At 41.5% G+C, this 26,238-nt stretch overlaps 1 protein-coding gene across 8 annotated transcripts in view; it reads right to left on the bottom strand.

Moving 5' to 3' along the window:
• The window catches only part of UNC13B (unc-13 homolog B), a 208,741-nt gene that overhangs the window by 26,530 nt on the left and 155,973 nt on the right, over positions 1–26,238 (bottom strand). For all 8 annotated transcript variants that reach the window (XM_014257005.2, XM_088054006.1, XM_014257004.2 and 5 more), the window contains 9 exons: positions 25,124–25,258; positions 24,188–24,321; positions 23,190–23,275; positions 15,676–15,802; positions 10,986–11,082; positions 10,041–10,184; positions 9,845–9,922; positions 9,251–9,328; positions 2,055–2,143 (listed from right to left, as the gene is read on the bottom strand). In XM_014257005.2, the coding sequence (XP_014112480.2) occupies positions 2,055–2,143; positions 9,251–9,328; positions 9,845–9,922; positions 10,041–10,184; positions 10,986–11,082; positions 15,676–15,802; positions 23,190–23,275; positions 24,188–24,321; positions 25,124–25,258 (968 nt within the window). The remainder of the gene's footprint in view (positions 1–2,054; positions 2,144–9,250; positions 9,329–9,844; positions 9,923–10,040; positions 10,185–10,985; positions 11,083–15,675; positions 15,803–23,189; positions 23,276–24,187; positions 24,322–25,123; positions 25,259–26,238) is intronic.

Here is a 26,238-nt window from a genome sequence, read left to right on the forward strand (position 1 = left end):
AGAAATGTCTCCCACCTGCCCTATTTCTAACAGAAATAGTCCTGCACCACTCAGTTGCGGCTGCAATGTCAGCTTAACCAGAGACCTAAGCCACATCAAATGAAAGAGCTTCGAAAAATTTCTGTGCCATTAACAATCTCTGTTCTGTCACAGGCCAGTCCCACCCTACAGCTCTCCCATCACTTCATCAATTGCAGGAACTTGCTTCAAGATGCTTTAAAACCCCCAGGTCAAGGATGGAAAATAACAATGCCTTCATAGATAAAAAGTAATATAACTCAAAATGGTTGCCAATTTTATGAAAAATGATATATCAGTTACTGTGGCAACACGTTCACCTGAAAGTGAAGCTTGTGTAGATGTACAGCTTAACAGGAGCCCTTGGCAGCAGCAAGCTAAAAAAAAACCTTCACCTATGCTGTCAGACAGGGCCTGCTGCTCCCTAATTCCTCCAGGAATTCCCTCCTTCACTCCTACAGCCTCCAAGAACAAAACAGCAGCTAGCCTTGCATGAAGGATAAACCCTTCCAAGACTTATCTTCTCTCAAAGTAGAAAATGCTTCCGTGTCCAGAAAAAATCCTCTCTCAGCACAAGAGTAGTGAGGCTCTCTGGACATGTGCTGCCTTCTCATCAGATACTATTAATTTCACACAGATGAAGAAGAGTTAGATCTGCAGTGTCAGGTGTGCACAGAGGTGAAAAAGTAACTGTTTACTGCACAGAATATTGTGGATATATGCCTTATCTCCTAAGTTTATATCCTTTAGGGGATCATGCTTATATAGTACACTGCAGCTCTGCTTTTCACTCCCTAAGACTGTTAAGGAATAAATGAAGCACCTGAGACATCTGAATGTCTGGATCATAGCTGGCTCATCTCTCTAAAACACTCCCCAGTATGTATGCTGATACTGGATAATCTTTTTAAATCATATTATCATTATTTCAAGATTGCCCTCTAATTATTTTGTAGCAATGACACCATGGAAACAATATTCAGAAAAAAAAAAAAATTCACCTCCCTAATCATTATTTCTCAGTCACTCTCTAATTATGAACTTTATTGATTCCATTCAGTTACAGTTTGAATCTTTCCATTTCTTGGTGTAGCACCCATTACCGGCCATGGGAACTGCTCACTTATCTCCCTGCTTAGCTTTGTGCGCTGAAATCCAAACAGTCTTTGACAAATCCCACTATGATATTTTCGCCATAAGAATTGCAAACCTGTTAGCCCTGGGAGGCCAAGTTGGAACAATTTTCTCTGCCTTGCCCATGTTCAAGCTACACTACAACTCATGCAATTATAATACAACTGCATTAATCCTGTTATAAAGCACAACATGAAATTAACAGAGTTTGTAATAAGAAGTGGTTGTTTTCAAAGATCAGTCAGGAGTTTTGTATTTTTAGATTTCACTTAATTGACAGGCTCTATAGTTCACTATAAAAGTCTTAAAAAGTTGAGCACATTTTTATCCTCAGGTAGACGATAACATAATTTGCAATAAAACCTAATTGCCATCAATTACTGTGGCAATACTTAAAAGAGCTCCTTGAAACACTAGATAGCATTACCAGCAGCTTTAGAACAAGTCCATCTCAAATTCTAAACCTGTTTCCTTCTTATTTCAGTATTCATTTAACAATCAGAAATCAGTCAGCTGTTTCATACATTTAGAGCAGAATGTTTAAACAAGAATGTTGCTTCATAAACGCTAAGCTGGAAACTGCTTTTTGAGCAGTAAAGGAGCATGCAATTCTGTTACTGACAAGCACTACTTACTGAAAAAAATCACTCCATGTAATTCAAATACATTTCACAGTTGAGAGATCTCCATGTTACATTTCCAAGCAGAGAAGTACAGAAGAGAAAGACTTAAAAAATTTTTCTCACTTCTTTAGATGATCTTTGTATTTGAAAGGCCACAAATTTAGAACAAAAAGAAAAATGTAATGCAGTTCACAGGAGTTTCTTTTCTTTCGAACCTGACTAAATGAGATTAGACAAACGGAAGAAATGCTTCAAGGAAATGGACCTTTCAGTACTGACCTGTTACCAAACACTGCACTGAGCTCATCCAAAACATTGTTCAGCTTCACCTGGAGCTCTTTGAGATGGTCACTTGCTTCTGCATCCAACTGTGGATGAAAAAAAGAGCATTTAGTTTGAACCCAGAGGGAAATCCACTGTCCTTTGCAGTGCTTCTCTTCATTGTTGAGGCTACACTTAATAAGCAGGTGAACTATCCCCACTGGACTCTGCCAGGTAGGATGCTCTCCTCCACTGCCTGCTGCTGCTGCTACAGAAGCTGTGAAGTCATCAGCAGGTATTTGCCTAAAAAGCAGCAAGTAATTTCCCCAGGCTCCTATACCCTTCAATATCCTTCCTGATGTTTGTAAAGTTGAGGAAGAAAGGGAACATGAACTCCCTGTGGCCAAGAGTGTATCTAAGCTGAGAATCCATCAAGTACTGTGTTTTACCCTGAGGTCACAGGTCATTTCACCCCTCTGAGTCTAGAAGGACACAGGGCTTTTCAGACTGGCTGTTACTACTTGTGCATTTCTCCATGCAAGCTCTTGAAAGAAGCTATTTCACCTTCCACCCTGCTGTCAAGTATTTCAACTGAAGATTGTCCCAGTCACTGCTCTCAGAATGTTGGACCTGAGTTGTTTTGGAAAGCTGGCCACAGTATCATGGCAGGAGCTGTTGGTGCACTCTTGTTGATCATTTGTGGAAAGTAAAATGTCAGCCAGCTACTGGTATCAAGCAAACTTAGCTCTGCTCTCACATGCAACCAGACAGCTTTTTGTATACAAGTGTTCAGAGGAAAACAAAAGCCAGGTTCCCCAAGCACTACATGAATGCTGCTGACACCTTGTAAAGTTTTCTAAGGAAGTATTTTTGCTCCACTCTTATCAGCCTAAAGCCACCTGTTTTTAAATTAAACATGATTTACAGTGTCTTGTATTCCAGCTGTCATCACCCTCCCAGCCTCAAAAGAGCCACTTCTGAGCAACATAGCTGTGTGTACGCATAGCAACACAGGATGAATGCTTTGGGATCATTTGCTCATAAAAAGTAACTTGTAAAACAGATTTGCCTGTATATACAGGCAGGCAAGATGTTTGTAAAACAAAAAGCTTCCTCTAAGGCAGAGCATCTCTTTAGGAATGTAATGAACCACGTACCAGTACTGTGGTTAAAAATCAGTTTAGATTTTTTATGGTATATCCATCTATACAGGATTTGAACACAACAGGAGTTCCAACCTCTAAAATCAGTGCTGAAGCCCTTTTCATATTGCTTCAGCATCTGTCAGAGAAAGCCAAGCCTTAGGGGATTTGGAATCTGATCCACTCATTTTCCTGTTGTAAGCTGGCATGGAAAATTGACTCTATTACGCATTTGAACCTGTGCTAATGAAACTTCTGGATCAGAATTTTAAAAGTAATTAAAGTAAGAACCAACAACCAAGCAAATGATGATTACTTAGGCCTTGTAACTTTAGGCATTGCTGCCTCTGATTATTTTTCTCTTATTAAAGTAAATTTCTTTTCCTATTATCTTTGTAACACTTGTGCTCTGTGACGGCAGAAGGAAGCTAATGTCATGCCAATCAGCATTCATTCTAGCCAAGCTCGTAGGTAACAAAATAAAAACAGCATTTGGTGGTGATGGTTTCTCTTGCCCCTACATTAATCCTTCCCTCCTACTGCGTAAAGGCACAATGAGTCACAAGCTGCCTGATTTGCTCTCTAGTATTAATGGCACTGAATTGCCCTCTGATTTCAGCCATTTCTGCCAGGTTTGAGGTAGGACCAGTTCATGATTCATCAAAACATTTCACCCAACTGCTTTTTCAGTCAGGGAAAAAAAAAACAAAACAACAAAACAAAAAACCGAACAACAACAAAACCCCCCAAAACAATAATAATAAAAAACAAACAAAAAACATTCCCCCCCCCCCAAAAAAAAAAACAAAAATAAACCACCCAGAAGAATTTGGTACAAGACAATTATTCTTCACTATTTACTTCTACTTTATAATTTATCAGATGCACAGCCTAGAGGATGCCTGAGGTCAGGATCAAGAACTTGTTGCCCTGGTTCATAAACTGTGCAATCAATGATTCATTTTACTGTGAGGTGGCCTGGAGGGCTCACTGGCTACCTTTAAGCTTTCCCTTACTGCAAACTGATCGTCCTCATAGCAGATGCGCTGTTGTCCCAGTACTGCAAGAAGAGACAGCTGACACAATGTTTTGCCAAGGGGATGAGCTCCAGTATCTGTGGTAAGAAACTCTCACTCCTCCAGAGTATCAGCTCACAGCTCTCTGGGTACAACTGGCAAGACAGCTGCCCAGACTCTGAGGTGCCCAGCCTCATCCTCAGGAAGCCAAACCCTGGTAGTAAGCATTCTGGTTCAGCATCCACAAAGTCCCCTGTCATGCTAGAAAAGCTGTTGTTTTCTGAGAACTGCTACTAGGGAACAAGGACTCCACCTAACACATTATTGATGGTTAATGATTAGGCATTGGCCTGCTTTGGCTCTAAAGCAAAGTTCTGGGAATTATCTGAGTGTGATATAAGTTCATTAGGAAGGTGCTGGTAGGTGCGTACTGCTGTTTCCTACACATAAATCTATCAGTTACAGACTACTGCAGCATATGGTATAAACTGCAAACTTGGCCAATGTGGTGAAGCACTGATAAGAGTGCTCAAATGAACCCACAATGGTGTTGCTGCTGCTGCTCAGTCAATGAATTTTAAGCATATGAGCTATCACTGATAGCAAGAAATGCTACTTGGACTGCATGATAAATCTGGCTGGTACAGCAGAAAACAGGATTAGGCAGCTGGGTCACTGCCACATGTCACATCCACACCATTTCGCTCAGCGGGATTATGATCTCCATTCTGTGGGTGTATGAGAGATAATTCAGAGGAAGAATGAAAAGTTCTCTGTGCAAAACACGTGACAGTAGCCACAATGAGGTGGCTTCTGATCTCTGAGCAAATGGTTCAATTCCAGTGGAAATAATAGCTGGCACAGCCACAGTTTTGGGTCTGAGGCTAGAAGTGTGATGCTAAAAACTGAGGTACAAAGAAAAGCTAATCCTATATTTAAATTTCAGGGAAGAACTCAAGTCTCTGTTAATTTTCTGAAAATATTTGAGACTTGGCTTCTGAGAGAATCTGTGCCTCAAAGTCTCATCTGAACCCATTTAGGGCTGGAACCTCAAGTCCTCTGCTACTCTGAATGGTGGCATTTATACTGAAGAGCTATCAACTTGAATTTAGGATCATCTTCTCCTCCTTTCCTCATGCATGAAACAAAACCCCTGAGCCTAAGAATTTGCAGTGATGGGCTTCCAAGTTTTCCATGAGACGAAATTAGTTCTTCTTTGGTTTCTACACACACTCGTGAAGCGTGAGTGGCCAGAACTGGAAGGCTCCTCTGTAGGTGGTGTAGGTGGAGAGACATGACTCTTGCCTTCTAGAAAGCTGAAGATGTTAATTCCCATCTATAAAAGGCAGAGTGAAATCATCAGGTCTGTTCTGGCATATTAGCACCTAAGAATAATGCCCTGCTAACATATTTTAGATTTAGCAAGTTATGGAGTTCATCTGATTCCAGTTTGAAGCTACTGATTTTTGTTCTGCCTCCCTCCACCAGCCTGTGGGAGCTCAGCAGATCCAAACCCCCTTTAGGGATGTGCACTGAATTTTCAGGCATCTCCCCACTTTGCTATAGGATTCAAGAGTAAGAAACATGGAGCACTGAATTCAAACAATAGCTGCCAACTTCTCAAATATTAGGACAGCCTTAGCTATAGCAGGTGGGATGCTAAAGAGGAGCAAACACTAGATACCACAAATCCTTTGAGAATATTCCTATTTAAGCCTTGGCTGTTTCTAAGCTGTCCTGCAATTTGTTATTCAGATGGCTAACACAGGATTTAAAATGTGGGCTAACCCTGGCTAAGCATTAAGAGAGAGTTTCCTGAAGCTTTAATTGTGAAGATTAGCTTGAAACCAAAGGTATGAAAATTGTATGATGACAATATGCTGCTACTCAGCAGCTAACTCCTTGGGTTCCCTAGGCAGTGCTTGTCTCTGATACTCACCTCACATGCTTCCCTTGGGGTAAAAAGGTGTAAAAATGTTTTAAACCAGTCTTTCACACTACATCTAGACTCCAGCAGTGTGCAATGCAGTACAGCACCTTTTAATTTCACTGCCATGAGTTCTGTACTCAAGAAAAGCTTAGCAAAATAATGTACTGCAGGCTGAAGTCTGCTGGAAAACCACAGAGGTGGTAGAAAATGCAAGTCACATTAGGTTTTATTAGGAAAAGTATGAATAATTAAATAAATGTTTAGGCACTAGCCTAAACACTAGAACAGACTGTGCGTAGCCCATTCCAGCAGAGAGCTAAATTATAATCTCTACTCTGCTGGTGTATTGGAGACGATTCAGAGGAATCAAAGGTTTCAAAAAGTACTAATGCATGCAGTTTTTATCCAGGACTCACCTCCCAGTTTTACTATTCATTACACTTCTAATGCTATCTGCGACTTCATAAACAATGCCTCTCCAAAACATGCTTTAGGGGATGTCTGAGAATGCTCCTGAGTCATGATGAAGTTGTTTTGATCCCATGAGATCAATACAACTCAGAAGGAAAATAAAAGTATTAATTATAATTCCTATAATTTATTTAAGGTACTTTTCTCTGTGTATGCATGTGTATTTACGTATTTGTGTGTAATATACATATCTATTTGCCTTGACCCAAGGGAATCCCTCCAAACAGAGCTCCCTAAAGCTCTGCTCCTGTCCTTATTGTTTCTGACTAGAAATCTTCACAGACCACATGATGTTGACACATTAAACCCAGAGATTCTGGGCAACTTTTGCCCTCTTTGGGGTACTATAGTTCAGAAAAGAAGAAAAGTAAGGGGAAAAGGTACCATAACTCATTGAGGGCAGTGGCTGCATGAGAGAGTAAAGGAAGATACTATATGCAGGAACCCAATCTCAATATATAATACTGGGCAAGCACTCCTGTTCCACACTATGCCACTATACTGCAGGATGACCACAGGTGAGCCCTGTCCTTTAACTGCCCTCTCTGCAAAAGAGAGTAAGTGACCTGAATTTCCCCCGGGGGGTGCCCTGAATCTACTGGCAAAGAACACCATGTAGCAGCAATATTTCAGAGCTTTCCAGAGCTGTGCAGTGCTACAGGTACAGCTGCAGATCGAGATGGATCTGGGAATCAGAAGCAGATAAAGCCACAAGCACATAGTAAGTGAAACCAGTCCCCAAGATCCGGCTGCACACATAGCACAAGTAACATACCTGCCACAGAACAGTGGAATATTTGGTACCTGGCTCTCAAGAGTGCCTTTGAGAACACAAGAAGTTGAACAGTTCAAGACCAGGGCATACCACTATGCTAGTTTCTTACTCTCCCAAGGAAGTTATTTTTGGATAGGCTAGTCAGGATAATGCTTACTTTTGCACAAGGTACCGTGTCATGTATAGATGACCATAGAACAAATGTGCCACAGAAAGTAAGAACTGTCCTTCCTGAAGGAGAACAGAACCCACAGATGCATTTCCAGTACGTTCTATTGTCGAAACTGCTGTCTCACCTATTGTTACATAATTGTCAGGTTCAATCTGCAGCCGAAAGACTACTCAAACTAGGACAAGACCTTGTTTACTCTAGCAAAACATAGAACCTGGCAGTTTTCGAGTCAAGAAGTAATGTACTACACAGTCACCAAGCAGGAAACCCCCAGGGACAGCAGATAATGCAGGCACCTAACACAGCACGATTTATTTCTGGTGATCAGTGGCAGCCCTATGAAGTGCAATAAGCACCATTTGAAAAGAAAATTTTAAAAAATAATTTCCAAAAATCCGCTTCCTAGTGTGTTTGCCACATTTCTTCCTGTTTTACTCCTTGCTGTCGGGGTTCCTCTCCCCTTCCAGTCTTTGATTCCACAGTACAGGAGCAACAGTGGGTTCATTACCCCTTTTTTACCTCACTTCCACCTCTTGTGGAAGGCTTTAAAGGGCAGAACGCAGAGAAGAGATCTAGTCTAGGGAAAGTAGTCAACAACCTCAAGAAACAAATTTTTTCTCCATTTACTTAATACAGTATCAGGGGATACTTTCAATTTTAAATATAGGGAAACCCTATTTAATGGCTAGCACTAAAGAAAATAGAAGCAAATTCATTCCTTAAAGGAAATTAAATGCACAGGCATTAAAATTTTATAGGCCACTTCACAAATATTTCATCACAACTTCATTTTTTCCCAAAAATGATTATTTAGCTACTGCTGCCATTACAGCAGGAAGCATAAAATGCTAGTTCTTGATGCAGGATTCAGAAATTAGGATTATTGAGATGACATGTGAAAGAATGAGAGCAGTTTTCCTTGCCTCACAGGGCAAATCTATCTGTTGAGATTTTTGACACTTCACAGAATTCTGCCACTGAACACAAGCAAGATTTAAAAAAGCAATACAAGCAAAAACTGAGCTGTCCATCAGCAAAGCTGACTTTCCTCTTGGCATACAGGTCATAGCACAGACTCTATCACAACACAACCAAAGAAAATGCACTTGAAAATAATTTTTCCTAACATCAGCATCAGCAGGCTTTTCTTCATCTTCCTGAATCTTGAAAAGCAATGCAAAAAGAAGAGAAAAAAAAAAAAGATACATATATTACATCAGAACAAAAATAGTGCCCTGGGGGAGTAAAACATTATTTCTATAAAAATTACCATCTTGTAACAAATGGACACATCTGAACATCCTTCAAAACATGAGAAGACACTTGCATGTCTGTAATGTATTAGATATTGGACATTCCATGCTAAAGGTGCTGTCTCACATTTATATGCCATATAAAATGATTCAATATCCACACAGTACTGAGACCTTCACCAGCCACACCCATGTGAACAGAATAAGCAATCTTTTCTTTCCTTTTCTATGCTATTCCAAAACATTTGCTCCTGCATTTGATGACAGATTTAGCTGGGAAGCCTTCAGTCATGGCTGTCTCCCCACACTTACAGTGCCAGGTATCATAAGGCTCTCCTCACGGTTGCAGTCTTCAAGAACCAATATGATGCAAACCCAGCAACAACCAAAATGAACCCAGCAACAATGAGAAGGAATGAGAAATAACACAACACTCAGTCTCTGAGTTCATTTACCTCTTTACCACCCATGGCTTCAAACATCTTCTCCAGCTGCACCCGCAGTTGTTGGATGTTGTTCATCAGGATGCAGGGCTGAATGGACAAAAGTAGGTGACTGTTACTGCTCAGGATGCCAACACACTGCCACCAGTGGGAGACCTTGTGCCTCAACACCCCTCCCCAAGTATCACCATGTCTGAGGAGTTACACAGGAGGCAGGGCATGCACAGATTTCAGCACTCCAATTTTTCCTCAGCTTGAAATGGTATGTTCAGTTCCCAGTTGCAGAATACCCAGATGAACAGACCTCTGTAAGTACCAGATCTACAGAACAACCTGAGCCCACTTTTATTTTTTTAAATCACACAACATAGGCACTGTGGAAGCTAATTTCAAGGGGACCTGACAGCCTCCAAACCCTGCATATCGTCTTCAGGACCTGTTTTTATTTTAGGTCCAAGCAAGAATTCAAACTTCAAAAGCATCCAAATGATGATGAAAACAACACTGGAAATATATCATCGCCATGGTCAGGTGCAATGTGAGACTGGTTTCATCAGGACTATAACATGATTCTTTGGGGGAGAAGGAAAGCTCAGCATAACTCACCAGTTTCTCCTTGGAACAGTAGGACTCAAAGCTCTTGGAGAGTATGTCAGCATATTGCATCAGCACTTTCCCAATAGTCTGCGAAGACAAGATGTGAGCACTGTTACTTGTCTTGCAGAAGTCCAGGAAGCAGAAAAAAAGAACCAACATACACCCCATTAAGAAAAGATAAACATCTAAATGCTGAGGGTATTACCTTAGCAAACCTCCTATTGTAGTGGGCAACAATAACAGGGTCTGGGCACTCTAGCTTCTTAATGATTTCAAAGCTCTGGTTGAGCTGGGTGAACACATCCACCACTGAGCAAGAGAACAGAGCGTGCTCGGATGTTTGCTGGAACTAAAAAAGTACAAAGAGTCATTGTCAAATGGAAAGATTTGAAATATCATGCTTCGGTTTCAGTTTCCATCAACTATTGCATTGTAGACAGGGTAACTTTACCAAAACCTACATCTTCCTCAGAATTAGTCAGAAACTCTTTAAAAGGCCTAGAGGAGATAAAGAGCCTTTTTTGTTCGGATTATAAATTTACTGTCCTTCATTAACTATGATCATGACAAGCATCAGGGAAATGTACCATGATGTTGAGATCCTTAATGCAATGCGTGGTTTGCCTGTCAGTTAATGAGGAAAGAAGGAGAGAGTAAAGAGCTATTTTAATTTTTTTTTTTTTAGATTTAGCTATTAAACAGAATGCTGCATGAGTATCACAGACTACAGTGCCAACACTCACTGAATAACAGGAAAACTCTTCTCTTCATTGGCAATACTCAGCAAATTAAGAGTAAGATTGGTCTGTCAGTGGATTAAGGTCACATTCTCACTGCATGACTAAGTACATGCAAAGTGCCTCAATTTTCAATTTCAATTACTTCTCCCAAACAGAGAGAGCTGAGAGAGCACCAAGCCACTGGCTGACAGATTAACAGCAGAACAGACAAAAATGAATGATATGCACCTTGCTGGCAAAAAGTTCTCCGTGACCTGTAAAGTACTAAAATAAATGAGTTTCCCAGTTGTTCAGCAAGCAAAAAGAACTACATTCTCCATTTGCAAGACAGCTGAATTGATAGTGTTTTATCTGGTTCTGTGCACTGAATGATGTAGCACCAAGTCATGCACTCAGAGTGACCTACATACCCCATCTTTTTTATCTCTCTCCAGAGCACCATGCAGGAAATCTAAGGAAACATCTTCATTTTCATCCAGCCATTGCATCACAAACTGCTCAAACCACCTGCAGGGGAGGAAAGACAGCAAGTTAGAGCAGGAAGAGGAGTACCCCAACCCCAGCAAGCCTTGTGAAAGCTGTCAGATGTCTGATGTCAGATGTCGCAAACATACTTGCACCCCTACACAAACTAACAAGGCCTGTACCATTACTTGGGCTGGTTCTCAGCTGGTTTTGTCCCTCTTCCTATCTTTTATCTTTTTGATACCCCCCTCCTTAGGCCCTCCCCCTTGAGAGCCACATTTAACTTGGCTTCACCTCAAAGCACTCTGTCATTTTTTCCCCTTCCATCCACGTGCCAGAGAACACAAGGAAAACCTCCACACCCACAGGCACCTGTCCTGCTGCTCACTTTGGTGTAGCAAATAGGCAATGTGAAAATAGACAAGCTGAGAAGCAGCTCCAGTGATGGGATCTGACAGCTGGTCCCTCTGTCCTCTGCTCCGAGGGACACACACAGTACAAAAGGAGGTGTGTTTTTGTTGCCTGTGTTTAAGCAGTAACATAGCACTTACAGCCTTATTTAAATGTCTCTCTAGAGTCTGTTGCATGCAAGTGCCAACACAGCACAGCTGAAGCCAATCTCAATTTCAAATATTACTAAACAGCGTTCACAAACAAGAGAAAGAAGTGTCCATGTGTAATTTAGTTCATACAAAAGATTATTATATGAGCTTTACAGAGCACAGCCTTCTCTGCACAGGCAGCTGTGTTCATAGAGATTGTGCTAATTGTGGGCTGAGTTTGCAAAGAACATGAAAGCATGTGCCAGACATGAGAGGGAGATCAAGAGCAAATTCACAGGCAGAGCATACTAGATAGCCTTAAATAATCTCTACACTTTGAAATATAAAGCACATCAATGCTAATACTGGAAATTGTAACTGACACAGTGTTAAAATGCCAACAGCAACCTGTCTATGCAGCCCTATTTATTACAGACAGCAACAGTGGAACACTGTCACAGACATATGGACTTCCTATATTCTGGAAGAATTCCTTTTGAATGGCACTTCAGGCTCCTAAAAGTCAGCATATGTTGAAGTCTGCTGCAAGTTTCTCAAGCTTTCAACGTTTTCTTTTAAACTGTAATAGTGTATTTTAAACAGCTTAAGCCTTAGAAAGGAACTCAGGCAGTTTACAAGGAAGCAACTATACAACTTCCACCTGTTTTTCAGTTCCCAGGCTGTGAGCTGCTGACTGCTTCACATGTCACAGGTCAATGTGCAGGGAAGATTACTTTTATATATCAGAAACCACAGTTTTCACTCTGAGGAGAGCAACTTCCTGATTATCATTCATCTTTAGTTATTGCACCACATTCACAAGAAACGGCCATTTGCTGTTGAGAACACTGCCCATTTTTATGGATACCATATGTTGCTACACAAAATCAAGTGCCTAGGTATACTTAACTGTCTTGCCAAATTGTCTAAGCAAAGGTGGCAAAGAAAATGGTAGTGTTCGGTGGGTGGGAGTGGTGTATTTGCTCCCCCTCCAATAAAAAAAAGCATTACCTTCATGATGAGGTTTACTATGAATGTTGAATGAACCACTTAGATCAGAAAATTCTGTAAGAACATCTGCAAAGCCAGCCTCAATTTTGTTCTTTGTCTGACAGAAAAACCTGAGAGATGCAAATTATTTATAAATACTTCGATTCCATGTGTACATTCAGGGCCAAACTATGGTTTGAGCTGTAATACAAATCTAGAACTATCTTAGGCCAAATACTTCTTACAATATTTTACTATCAGGTCTTGGGCTGCTGAGCAAGTCAGGGGGACTCCAAGGACTATGAAGGCAACATATCCAGAACAGTGTGCAAAATTATCTAGCACAAAAATGAATAAAAATAATCTGATTTCATGCAGAAATAGCTTCAAAGTGCTATATGGCAAATATCTTCTCCCTCATCTGTTTCAATTACTGGTCAGGAAGCAAACACTATAATGACTCACACACCAGCACTCACGGCTGCAGCTCACAGTGCTGCTTCAGAGACATTCTGTGCTCACAGGGGTCAGCACAGCCTGGCTCAGATGGCACAGCCAAACTCTCCAAACAAGCTTTGCACAGAATACACTTCAGTCCTGCCTGCTGGGAAAGGCAGCAGTGCTTCAGGACTAAATGTAAGTTCACCTCCACTGGCTGCACAACACTGAAGTAACACAAAAGGCTACCATTTCAGCTTGGCCATGAGCCAGGCTCCATCAGGGTTGCACCCTGCAGGTGAATTCATCTTACTCATTTGCTGTGGATATCTAAGGAACAATCTCTGTGCCTTGGCAAAAGCCAAGGTAAGAAGACAGGCAGGGTTCCAATGAGTGAAAGAAAAAATACTGTTTGATGAAGAGAGCCAGAATAAGTCAACAGGATCTCAAAAGAAAGAGTATTTTCCCTCACCAGAGAGGAGGTAGGCTTCAGTACAGCCAAAATGCTACCTGCATGCCAAGATCAGTATATAAACAAAGCATAGAGCATATTTACAGACCTGAAAGGCTGGGTTTTTGCAGGAACTGACGCTTCACAGCTTTTAGCTGGCAGACAGGAAGTTTTGAAGTTTCATTCCTAGTTACATAGCTACTTCCATTTCAGGAAATGCTCCTGAGCTTCAGAAAATAAAGGGAGTTTAAAAACTTCAACACTCTGGACCCTGTACTCTGTTCAATCATATCTCAAGGCTACCAGGAACATGGTTTCTCAGAGTTTATAAATTGGAAAAGTGAATTTGTGCCTTTCGTCTGACAAGTAGACAGACAGCTCAACCATTCTTTGGACAGCAGCAATTTAGTTTCATCTAAGGAGTTTACCAGTGTGCCAACCTGATGTGCAGACTCCTTTGTTTAAGGAAGTTTTGAGGTTAAAAATACTTGTGATGAATCAAATCAAAGGACAATTCATATCAAGGGGATATTTTGTGATAGGTGAAGGTTACAGTTGAGATAAACATCACCTGTGTCTGACAGTGTGGCTATTGTACTGAAATGCAAGGGTGAAGTAACAAAGCCAATGGCTGCAAATACACATGAGCACTGCAGCTCTATTGCAACGGCCAGCAGAGCAGAACAGACTGCAGAACAAAACCGAGCATCATTATCCTGATTACACAGGAGAAAAAGAGAGATTAAGAATATCTGATGGCTTGCATGAGACTGCCCTGACTCTGAGGCACAGCAAAGAGAACGGGGCTTCTGAGACTGTCACTCCAGCACCCTGCTTACTTGCTGACCTGATTTCTTAATCAGGCCCACAGCCCACACCGAGCAATTATGCCCAACTGCCTCAAGTCTGATTAGTATGCAGCTAGTACCAGGCTTGAGGGACTGCATGCACAACAGCATGGCAAGAGAATTCAAAGTGCCAAACTGGAAACACGGTCCAGGAAAAATGTGTTTGTCAAGAAGGGTAAAGTGCTGCATTTAGACAGCACGTAACAGTCAGGTACAGAGTGGGAACAGCAATTTGGGGCACAATGCTGGGGGTGTCTGCAGACCAGCCAGTGGCCTACCAGGAGCACCACCAGTCAGCAAAATCTCTGAATTTAAAAAAAAAAAAAAAAAAAAAAGTTGCTGTCAACAACAGCACATGAAAGCAGCAGTGCTGCCTGCAAGGCAATGCTTGACAAGGTCTAGATGAAACATCAGTACTTAAGGCCAAGCATTACGTTCAGATACAAATTGTTCGGAAAGAGGTGAGTAAACCTCACTTAGAAGGAAAGCTAGGAACAAACAAGAAGTAGCAGAAGGCCATAAAGAAGCACAAGCAAAGCATTTTATTCTTGTAAAGCAGGAACAATTTATTCTCTATGTGCAGCCTTTAACAAGCTCAAACTTGAAGCAAGAAAGATTTGGAGGGGGTGAAAACTATGTTAAATTCCCAAAACCCAGTGGAGGAGTAACAGCAAAGCACAGAATAAAAGGAGTTGTGTAGCAAACATTACTGCAAATTTCTGAAAACCAGTGAAAACACTGCTAGGACCCAGAATACCTGCTGCTGTTGCATGAAGCAGGTGTGGGACTAGTTACAGTATCATCTCCACGTTTCTCAGACAACCTTTTGGTCTCATACACCTTCTCCAGGTCTGAAAACTATTGCTGCCCTTTTTAAGTTAGAATTTGCAAACAATTGCTTAGAGGTCAAGAGTGACAGCTTATCTGATGGTTCCAATTAAGCCACCCTTACTAAGGTTCCCTTTCTTACTATGGAAGAGAAAACATTATCTTTACTTACAAATCCTGTTCTGTGTGTGTACATATGACAGCCACATACAGTATATATGCATAAAGCATATCTTCTATTATCTTCTATTCAAGAACTGCCCACACTGAAGGCACAGAGTAGCTTAAAGTCTGTCCATGCCATTGCTAATCTTTGGAAATGTTGGGAGGTGTTGTAGAATAATGGACTGAGTTGGGTGAGGGGCAGTGGCACAGAACACCACAGGGGACAAACATGCACATAAACACAGAAAATTGGGATGTAAGAAATTATGTATCTTGAAGGCAGCCACAGAAGAACCAACTGGCCACCCTATGAACAAGGTAAAAAAAGGAAGCAGATAGTGGGGATTTACTATAGGAGACATAAAACACTCACGCTGGATATTCAGGCACTTTTCCCTTGAAGGCAGGCAGATCACGAACATATTCATTGTACAGCCACTTCACTTTGAAGTGTAAATTCATATAGTCTGCACTTTTACACAGTCTGTGTTTCTCATGCTCTGTAAGGAAGGGGGAAAAAAAGCAGTTAGGTCTGAATTCACCATTGTCACCACACCAGGCACAGGAAGGACTTACGAAGCATGTCTGCAGAATGCAACAGTGTTGAGGGTGAAGCATCTATAGAGCTGCAAAGTCTTCACAACACAGGATTTTGGCAGCAGGCAGGAGTTCTTGGATGTTGGGACTACTGGGGCTCTGGAGATTTTTTCTGTAGCTCTAATTAATACTTCCATTTGTTGAACATTTTTTTGTTGTCAAAGCAATAAAAACAGAGCAATCTCTCATGGCCTTTTCATTTAACCTATCACAGTTGAGACTCCATCTTTGCAGGGGAAAAATCAAGGTGAGCAAATCTGTTCATTCTTGGATATAAACGAAGGCAATACCAACACGTTACATTACATCCCCTTGAGACTAGAGTAGAGAGCACCAAGAGTTTGACAGTGTGACTCAAGCTAGACCAAACAAGCTATACAGCCTTCCCTGCTCTCATTTGGAGAAATTAGTATTTCTCTTCCACAAAGCAGGGTCTGCTGCTGAGCCTCTTCCTCCTGCCAGGTTTCCTTATGTTTTTGTACCTAGGCAATGTTGGGAAAATGCAGTTTCTGCACATATAATGCCCATACCTCCATAATACAACCCTTCCCACACACCTACACCACTGGCCATAATCAGACCTAGCTTTCGGCAGATATCATATCATCTTTACAGATCACTGCTCTCCTTCATCAGAAGAAATGTATGGTCCATGTCTTCACTCTCAAGGCCCTTCACAGCCTACATCCACACTACCATCCTTCAGCAACTCACTCCCACCTCTGATCAGCCCACAATTATTTATTTAAAATATTTGCTAAATTCTTCCAAAAGCAGCAAAATGCTTTCTCCCAAGCCACCTCTCATGTGCTTACACAGGCAGATCCTTCTACTGCAGTTTTTCCTCAAAAACTTCCATGAATATATTGAAATTAATTCCTTTTTCATTACATAAGGACTCAGCAGCTGGCTTTTGCCTGCACTGTGACTCTGCATCATCAGGTGATCAATTCTGCACTGCTGCTCCCCAGGTACCTCCTGTCTGCATCCACCTCTTTCTTCTGCCAAGCTTCACAGCACGAATACACTTTGTGCCAAGCTTCTTTGTTCACTGTAGCACCACAGCAAGCTGCTATTCCATGACTACAGTGTGAGATATTATATGAAAACATACGTGATTTTGGCTTAGACTCAGGTTTTTGTCCTGTATTTGACTTTAGACTCTTCTACCTTTAATGTGGAAACCTCATCACTGATGTAACTTTCCAAGGGCATCACTGCTCATGTGCGGACAGTTTTCAGCTATGTTAAAAAGAGGGAGTATTTTTCTCAACTTTGAATAGCTTGTTAACTGATAGGCATGCTTATCTTACAACATTATCCATTTTCAGGTAAATGTGAGTTCGTGCAAGTAATTCAAAACATTGAGAAACTTCCACATCTCTCCTGAACCTTCATCAACATGCACAAGAATGAAGTCCCAATCAAGTGTGAATTATTCAACTGAAAACAAAAAATCCAGAGTAATCTTCATGCAAAATTTTTCCATAAACCTTGTCAACTGTCAAGCAGCTCAAGGTTCCAGTGGTTTGTTTGCAAGATTTTGTAACAGTGTAATACACATTTCCTTCTAGTTCACATGCCACAGACCCACACAGATACAATCTCAAAAAAACCAAAAGAATAAAAGAATGAAGGAGAAACCCAATTTTTGTTTTAAAGAGATTAAAATGCCCAATATCTGAGAGACATAATCCTCAGGAGTGATGGTTCAATGGACAAATTACATGTACTATGGTCCATTTCACTCCACAGGGAACTGTGTAAAGTCCATTCCTGTTTTAAATTAATAACCTCATCTCTTTCTTGAGCACTAAGAAAGCAGGAGTATATGAAGCACCTGAACTGCTGACCCTCTGCTATCCCTCAACCAACGGTAGAAGAAAATGAGAACTCTCTCTGCAGATCTAAAACTGGAAATAAACAGAGCAATGACTGTGCCTGCTCTGCATCCTGTGAGTGAGGAAACTGATGGACAATTATAACTTCATTAACTCGGATGTGTGCTGCTGCCAGCTGCTGCTCCCACATGTGGAAAGTGCTGCTCCTGCTACGGAAAAGTCTGACTTGGATGTAAAAATGACTTAAATTTAGTTCCCCAAAATTAAACAATGCACTAAAAGCAAGCAATTCAAGCCTTTTCCTGCATCTAAAATACTTCTAAGTTGCAGAAGTAGAAGATGCAAAGCAGCCACAGAAGCATAAACCCAAGTACAGCTACTAGGACTACCTGGCCATCTAGGCACTAAAGGAGACACTTCACACTAAGGGAAAAATCACAGAAAACTAAAAGATAGGAGAGGTCTTACCACCATAAAAGAGAACTTTACGTATTCGAAAGAAAGGAGGGGCTTGTGACAGAGAAAAGACAAGAATGAACATCTCAAATGTTCTGGATAACAAAGAAAGCCAACAAAACTTCTTTCACTCCCAGCTTGCATCATCTGCCCTCCCCCTTCAATGGACCCCACATAATTTTGATCAGTTGCTTCCTTTGTAAGTGGAAATGTTTTTAAGACCACCTGAAGGTGACATAGAAACACATCAGTCACAGGCATACATTGAAAAACCATTTTAGAAAAAGTAAAGTGGAGATCCTGGTAACCATCAGTCTTAGAACATTTCTCTTCTGCTTTGTAATCTGCTGGCTTTTATAGAGCTTAGCAGCAACAGCAGCAGCAGAACAGCACACAGATACTGTGCAGCAACTGCTGTGTTTCACCCTGAAAAGATCACACAGATCTCTAAGTCCCCTACACTTCCTTAGCAGATTTCAGCTGCAAATAGTCTCCTATGGAGAAAAGCTTTTGGAGTCACCAAGTCCATATTATTAGGCATTAATAAGGAACTGCTGCCTAGTAGCACACTTTCTAGTACTATGTCCAGTTCTCCTTTCCAGGCTAAGAACAGGACTTCTACCACACTCTTCAGTCACAGATTTTTTTTTTTCTTGATTGTTAGCCTATTTTTCATGGGTTAACTTCCAGCAAATAATGCCAAATTTCTGTAAAGAAACTCTAATAGGTACCAGGGCTGTTGAAGTGTCAACACTTTAGATAGCTGGCATCTGTGTGTGCCTCTGATCCCCTTCTCCTTATTAGAAGTGAGAAAGTGGCAGAATGATTTATTTCAGTTCTGCCTGCCAAGTCTACTCAGTTGCTTTTCCTATCAGAGATGTTTCTGATTTGCAGCTCTCCTAATACTGATGTGTCCAAACGAAGATGAAATGTTGCTGTCAAGGATGACGTTGATTTTCTATTAACTGTCTTTCAAGATGTTCCTAGCAAAGGAAGAGCAGAAGCCTCTTTGCTTGGGGTGTTTGTGCTTTCTGGGTGACAGAGGTTTCAGGAAGCAGAGTGAGAAAACTACTAACTACAGCTAGTGTGCTAACAGAGAGGCTGTCCAGCTGCTTGAGCACCAGGCAGCGTCTCAGGGGTGGAGCCAACTGTATGGCTTGAAAAATCGTCCTCTACCCTACAGTGATTCCAGGGTAACATGAGCCTGCCTACCAAATCTGGAACACGTGTATCTGACCTGTACTCTTGCTTGGGCTGGTAGGGAACAAGGGACACTTCTCAAAGACCCAGCAAACAGGCAAGGGGTGGGTCTGCTGTGCATGGTGCCTTGGGAAGTCAGTCCTGTGGGGTTGAGAGAAAATGGTGGGGTAGATCCTGGAGCTTCTGCTGTGTCTCAGACACTGAGTCTCCTTTGGACAGCCAAAGGCATAAGATCCAGCAGTCAAACACACTGCTGCCAGCAGAGACTACTGCTACCAGCTGCTGATTTACACAGAGAATAGGTGTTCCATTTTCATGATTGAACATTTTACACAATAGCAATCTAGCTCTTCAGAAGGTGCCCAAAGGACATATTGCTGCAGCATCTACAGGCTGGCACGAATTCCAGATCTGAAGCCCTTAACATGCTAGGGATAAATTAGGATTTATGCATCCTCCTGCACAGGCTGCATGGTGCATATGGAGGTAAGCTCCAGCTGGGAGAAGCATGATGGGGAAAAGGGAAAACAACTCAGGCAGCCAGGCACTGCTTTCCAGCTCAGAGAAGCCATCTCCCACTTGAGCCTCCCAAGTCTCTTCCCCACTGCCTACTGGAGAGCAGTGTGGAAGCATCAGGCTGAAAGGAGGGAGGGGGCACACAGTCAGGTCTGATCTCTTTCTACTTCAAAATCTCATTACAGCACATACCCTCCATTTCTACAGCAGCAGTATGGTCTTTCAAGTCTCCTTTGCAGGTCTGTTTATTGAAGGCATAAAATCTACAGAACACTAAAGCTAGTGTTACACACTACATCCAAAGTGCTAAAACTATGGGTAACAGATGAAAGTCTTTGTCTACTCACAGCTACAAGCTCCATCAAAGAGCATGAACTTACCACTTGGTGAGGTGAATGAGCTCATGTTATCCAGAACTTAGGAAGAGAACATAAGGGAAAATACCACAAAGAAAATTAGGGGCAAGTATTATACTCTGTGCTCATGGGCACGTGTCTCCAAAAAACAGATTAGCTTTCCTTGCAGAGAGCTTCTGATCTCACAGCAGACAAGAAATGTACCCAGGGATTATGCCACAAACTGAGAAAAGGAATATGAAACTCTTGGTGCAGGTTAACTGGCAGAAAAACCATCAACTAAACCTGAGAAATGACAGAGCCAAGAGCTGAGGTTGGCAAATCTAATTATCATCCTACACATCATTTAATCAGTTTCCTTTAATTCCTTTTTCCCTAGTTAAAAAAAAAAAAATGCAGTGTGAGCTAATGCAATCATCTGTATTTAAAATATATGTAGTAAGGCCCGTAATTGAATTATTGTAGAGCTTGTTCTAAAGGTTATCTTCACAAGTTTCTGGAGAGCAAAGCAGTGTGAGGAATCACACTTGCCTCAAATAGAATTCTGCACCCTAAGCATTTCTTGAATATATATTTGGAATAGACACATCCTAACACAGACTCTATCACTGTTCAACCCTCCTGCAGAACTTGAACAGTTAGACTACAAATAAATTACCATGCAGTTTTGATTTTTTTTTTTTCAAAATGCAAAATCCCATCCACCAGCTGCATTTGTATCAACTTTTGTCACCAAAAAATATTTTGAAGAGGGATGCTCTTTTAAGCAAGTATTTACTATGCACTGAGGAACTCAAGGGTGATACCAATCCTTGTCTTAAGAAGCTCACAAGTGACCAGAAGTATGTCAGGAAAAGGTAAAATAAGCCCAGAGTCATCAATGGGGACATGGTATGAGACATGAACAGAGAAAACCTGAGAGACTATGCTAATCTGGGCACCGGCAAATAAATTAAAACAAAAAAATAAAAAAAATCATGTCCCCTTTGACAGTCATGCAATCTGTAACCTTTTTACAGCTGCATTTTGGATGTAACAGGGAAAGGGAATATTAGGAAGGTGAGCAGCTATATCTGGAGACATGCAATTCTCACTGCTGCACATAAAGGAGGAAGATAGGGCACTTCTAACATGTAGGAGAGCAAAATGTGTTATAAATTCCTGAAGGAGAGCACACAGGAGTAGAAAAACCAAGAAGTGGCTTGGGTTGGAAGGGACTGTAAATACCATCTCATTTCAAGCCCCCTGCCATGGGCAGGGACACCTTCTACTAGACCATGCTGCTCCAAGCCCCATGCAACCTGGCCCTGAGCACTGCCAGGGATGGGGCAAAACAAGCTTCTCTGGACGACCTGTGCCAGTGCTTCACCACCTTCACAGGGAAGAATTTTTTTCTAGTATCTAATTGCAAACTATTATCTTTCAGTTTGAAGTCATTCCCCCTGTCACTATACACTCTTGTAAAAAGCCCCTCTCCATTGTTCTTGTAGGCTCCCTTGAGGTACCCTAGTTAGGTCACCAAGGAGGCTGAACAAATGAAATTCTGTGTCTTTCTTCATAGGAGAGGTGCTCCATCCCTTCTATATAAATAAGGACAAAATTGAAAGGGGAGCTAAAATGGTTTGCAGGAGCAAACAGTTTTTAGGGAAAGAGTACATGAAATTTTCACCACTGCCTTATCTCTAACACATAAGCAAGTAGTGACAGTCACTATAAAAGAGACCCTTCAACAAAGTTAGTAGGTCATAGTCCTTCCTCCCAGTGTCTGTTCTTACATGAGCTCAACCTCACATAATAAAGGCACTGTAGGGTACAAGCATATATAGGAAGCTCCTAACACAGAATTGAGAACATTTCATCCAGCCCTGCATTCAAGCCTACACCTGGCAAAGACTGTCCCCCGACAGCACAGTCTCTACATCCGTTGTACTGACAGAGATTCATAAAACAAATGGAGTCAATCTTTTCCACCTACAGAGCAACCCCACAGACTGCTTCCAAAGAACAAAATGCAGGCAGCTCTCTTACTAGCAGCATTTTTTTCCTAGTAATATGAAGAGTCAAATTGGCTGTCACTCCTGTAAGTAAGTTCAGATCAAAGTGGGGACAAGTGGATTGAGCAAAATTTTTTGACTGGACAAAAGCAGTAACTTGACTTGGGTCTGGAATTATAAATACAGCTAGCATGCCACAGACAGCACTGGCACTTCTATTTTATCACAGTCTCACCTTACAAATGATACAAAACCAAAACCTGCAGAGACAGTGGGAGCTGGATGCTCTCTGAGACTTGTGAAAGGTTGGTGTGATTGCAAAAATCAATGTATAGAACTAAAATCAAGTTCAGAAACCAGCCATCAGAAGAGTACTGAAAGCAGAAGAATTCCTTTCTGGACGTTTGAATGCCAAACTCATTTTCAGAAACAGTAAAATTTCTTCCTTACTAGTAGGTGGAATTATGCAAACACTAATTTGAAATGAAGATGTCTGCAGCAGGAAATGTTCTAACATCTTTCTGCCAATGGCTTAGACAACCTGTGCTGTATTATCCAGGGAACTAGAGCCATGGCACAATCCAGAGTCCATCAACTTCTCCAACCCTTTCTATCACAGTACAATGGAAGATGCAGCTGCTGCTGACTGCTGATCCAAGCCATTGTAATTTCAAGGCCAAAGGGAACTTCTGATTTCAAACCAGCTGGGATGTCAATAAACAGCTTGCAACACAGCCTGACATAGAGGTCTACAGCTCATGCAGATCTCAGTTCTGACCCATAAACCAGCTGTGCACAAACAAACCACTAGAAATCCCTGCTCCAATCAGTGGCGCTGCTCATGAGCTTAAGCTTCATTTTCACCAAACAGAAGGAGAACAAGCAAGCAGCAACAAGGCAGCTAATAGCAGTGAGACATTCTATTACCTTCCATGGCATACTTCATATCCTGGGCAAAAAGACTCCACATCACTTCTGCGCTGATCTTTCCAACTGCAAGCTCCTGAGGAAACCTGAGGGGACATTTGGAAAAGGCTTTGGCATGTGTCAAAGCAAAAGGCTCTTCTTTATTTAGCTCTGAGTTGTGCTACAAGCGGAAAAGCTCAACGTTACAGACGCTTCCTTCACCCTAGACAAAGCACCAGGTGAAAATTACAGATCATGGATTGGACTCCATGGTAGATTAAGTAAACTGAAAAATTTGTTTTAACTCAAAAAGACAGGTCCTGCACATCTTTCCTGTAAGAGGTGCATGCAGTCACTCTGGGAATACGATCTCAGTGCCTTTGCATCTTTTTCCCCTTCCTTGTCCATTTTTTCCTTCTCTCCTTTGAGGGTTACTAGGCTGACAGGCGATTGGTAATCATGTTAGCTCAATGATGATTAGGGCATAATCCAGGTCTTTGTGTGTAACACCTTGTAGGATCTCCATCTCTCTCTGCCCTGTGGGACTGTGGGAGGGGTACCCACCAGCTAAACAAACATACTTCAGGTAGGTCCTTTCCAATGCTATGCAAACTCCACCCAATGCAATCTCCCAGTGCTGCACTGAACACCATGTTCCTAAACCACAATGTAAGGCACCACAGCACTACTGTGTGCATTAATGTGCACCCCTGAACTGCTCAACATCAGAAAAAACCAAAAGAACTCTCACCCGAGTTTCAGGTGCATCCCTGAGTTCAGGATTGTAATAATCAGGGTGTTTGTGCTCGAACGCCATCGTAACTGAACTTTTTGAAACTCTTCCATCCCCATCAAAAAGTTATTTATATAGACAGAGACAGATAAGACAGAAAGACAGACAGACAAGATAAGTACTTCTACAAATGCACAAGTGACAGAAGAGATAGAAAGCAGTCTAACAAATAAAGCAGAGCACACACAGACTAGCATTAGCCATACATGACACACAGGATTCTTACTGATTCAGGACTGGGGTGTAAGAATTCTTGTCCTCTTCTATGATGGAAACTATCAAAGTGATGAGCTTGGGCCAGAAATCAAGGTTTCTGATGCTGGGGCCCTGTTCCTCAGCGGGAAGGTCCTGAGTTTTGTTCTGAGAAGGAAGCCATTGGAAAACCAGCATAAAATGTAAGGGCAAAGAAAAAGCTGACAAATGCAGATCACCATGAAAACTCCAAGAACACCTGGGGATCCTTTCTTCCAAAGAGCTTAAAATTATTAATGACTGCTGGCAACTCGTCTGATGTAATGCCAAACACAGTAACACGACAAACCATGATGGTAACTGGTGGCCTCAAATCCCTCAATCCCTGTTTTGCCATCTACCATGCCAGGTGCAGGCCAGGCTCCAGGACACCTGCTGAGACATCATTTGCCCTAAGTCTATTCCAAATACTCACTCTTTAGGCACCTGGTTAGTGACTACATCCCTGCTGACATGTTGTGTGTGCATTACTACAGAGAGACCAGTAGAGCTCTCACACATTTGAGAAGAGTTTGTGTCTAGAGGCACCTCCTAAACCCAGTGCAGGCTACTGGGTGCCTGAGAACAAGGCAAAGTCTCACTGCTTGAAGTTTACATAAGCTAATGACATTTTCCTTGATCAGCCTACGTTTGCTGTAATTGGCTTTTGCTCGCTCAAAGCTACATCAAACCTTCCTTTCACAAATAAATGCTGAGGCTGGCAAAACACATCATAATTAGTTAGGGTAAAACAATTATCATCCTCCCCTTACTAATTAGTGCTCATTAATTGATTATGAATTTTGTGCATTTGAAAGATAACAAGTCATGCAACTTTGTTTGCACTGGCTTTTTGTATCAATTAGTATTCTTGTTATTATCTTAAGAAAATCAGAAAACTTGGATTTCTGCCTGCTTATCAGCTACTCACAGGATCTGTCTGGTACTCCCGACTGTACAGCTCATGACAGTTGTTGAAAATGTACTCGTAGGTGGAGTTGAGACAAGCTTTTACACAGTCTTTCACCACCTGGCTGGCTCGGGGTGGGCTCTGCAGCTCTTGGACCTGGCAAGGGGACAACAGAGTCAAACAAAGCACAGTTCATATAGCAAACAGGGAAAGGACACATCACCTGGTTTTGGAAACCAGTCAGGGCTTGGTGGATCTGCTTTCAGCAACTTATGACCTGAAATCATAAATGGGTCACTCTCCCCAGGCATAAAAAAGCAGTGACAACACTTATCTCCCCACTATCTCCTCACTATCTCATCTGAAGCATAAAAGAGATTTTGATGTGCCAAGGTAGACTCCCCAGATCATGTGGCTCAATATGTGTATAATCTGAGCCAAATACACAATTTCTGCTGAATTTATGGGAGTTTGTTACAAAGCCTGCAGGAAATCTTCCCCAGCATTGGAAGAATGTGCAATAGACTAGCAGAGCAATTTACATCTGATCTGGAAAGTCTTGCCAAGGACCACTCATCTGCCTTTAAATACAAAAAACTTTCATTAAGTACATCTTTCATCACAAGCTTTGTTGAATTTTAAAGCAACCAGAATCCTTAGGGACGTGCCAACTGAATACACCTTCTCCTCTTGCAACAGCAGCTGTTTTCATTATTTCATTGTTACACGGTTTTATAAAAATGCTGCAGGGATACTTTACACTAAACAGACAGGCAATTGTCACCTGCAAATACAACTATACCTGACAATTTTGCTATTTTCAGCACCTCTAAACTTTCTGGGGAATTTCTATAAATCAAGCTTCCAACACAGACAGACTGTCTGAATGTCTTAAAATAATTTAGGAGTAAAATTTTAAGCACTTCCTGAAGTAGCTCAAATTAAACACTTGCTTTGTTTTTGATAAGATAAAAATTTTTAAGTGACATGTACTAGCCAAGAATATTAGGTTGTAATCTTTTAAAAAGAGGTCAGAAGCCTAAAATCAGGAATATAAAATAATCTCATTACACATTGCTACGAAACCAGCACATTAGCATTCGTAACAATTCTCTTAGATCTCGACTGAGAGATAC

The sequence above is a fragment of the Pseudopodoces humilis genome, chromosome 4 (genome assembly GCF_049639895.1).
Source record: "Pseudopodoces humilis isolate 2021_Gansu_Grassland_sample_001 chromosome 4, ASM4963989v1, whole genome shotgun sequence".
Lineage (NCBI taxonomy): Eukaryota > Metazoa > Chordata > Aves > Passeriformes > Paridae > Pseudopodoces > Pseudopodoces humilis.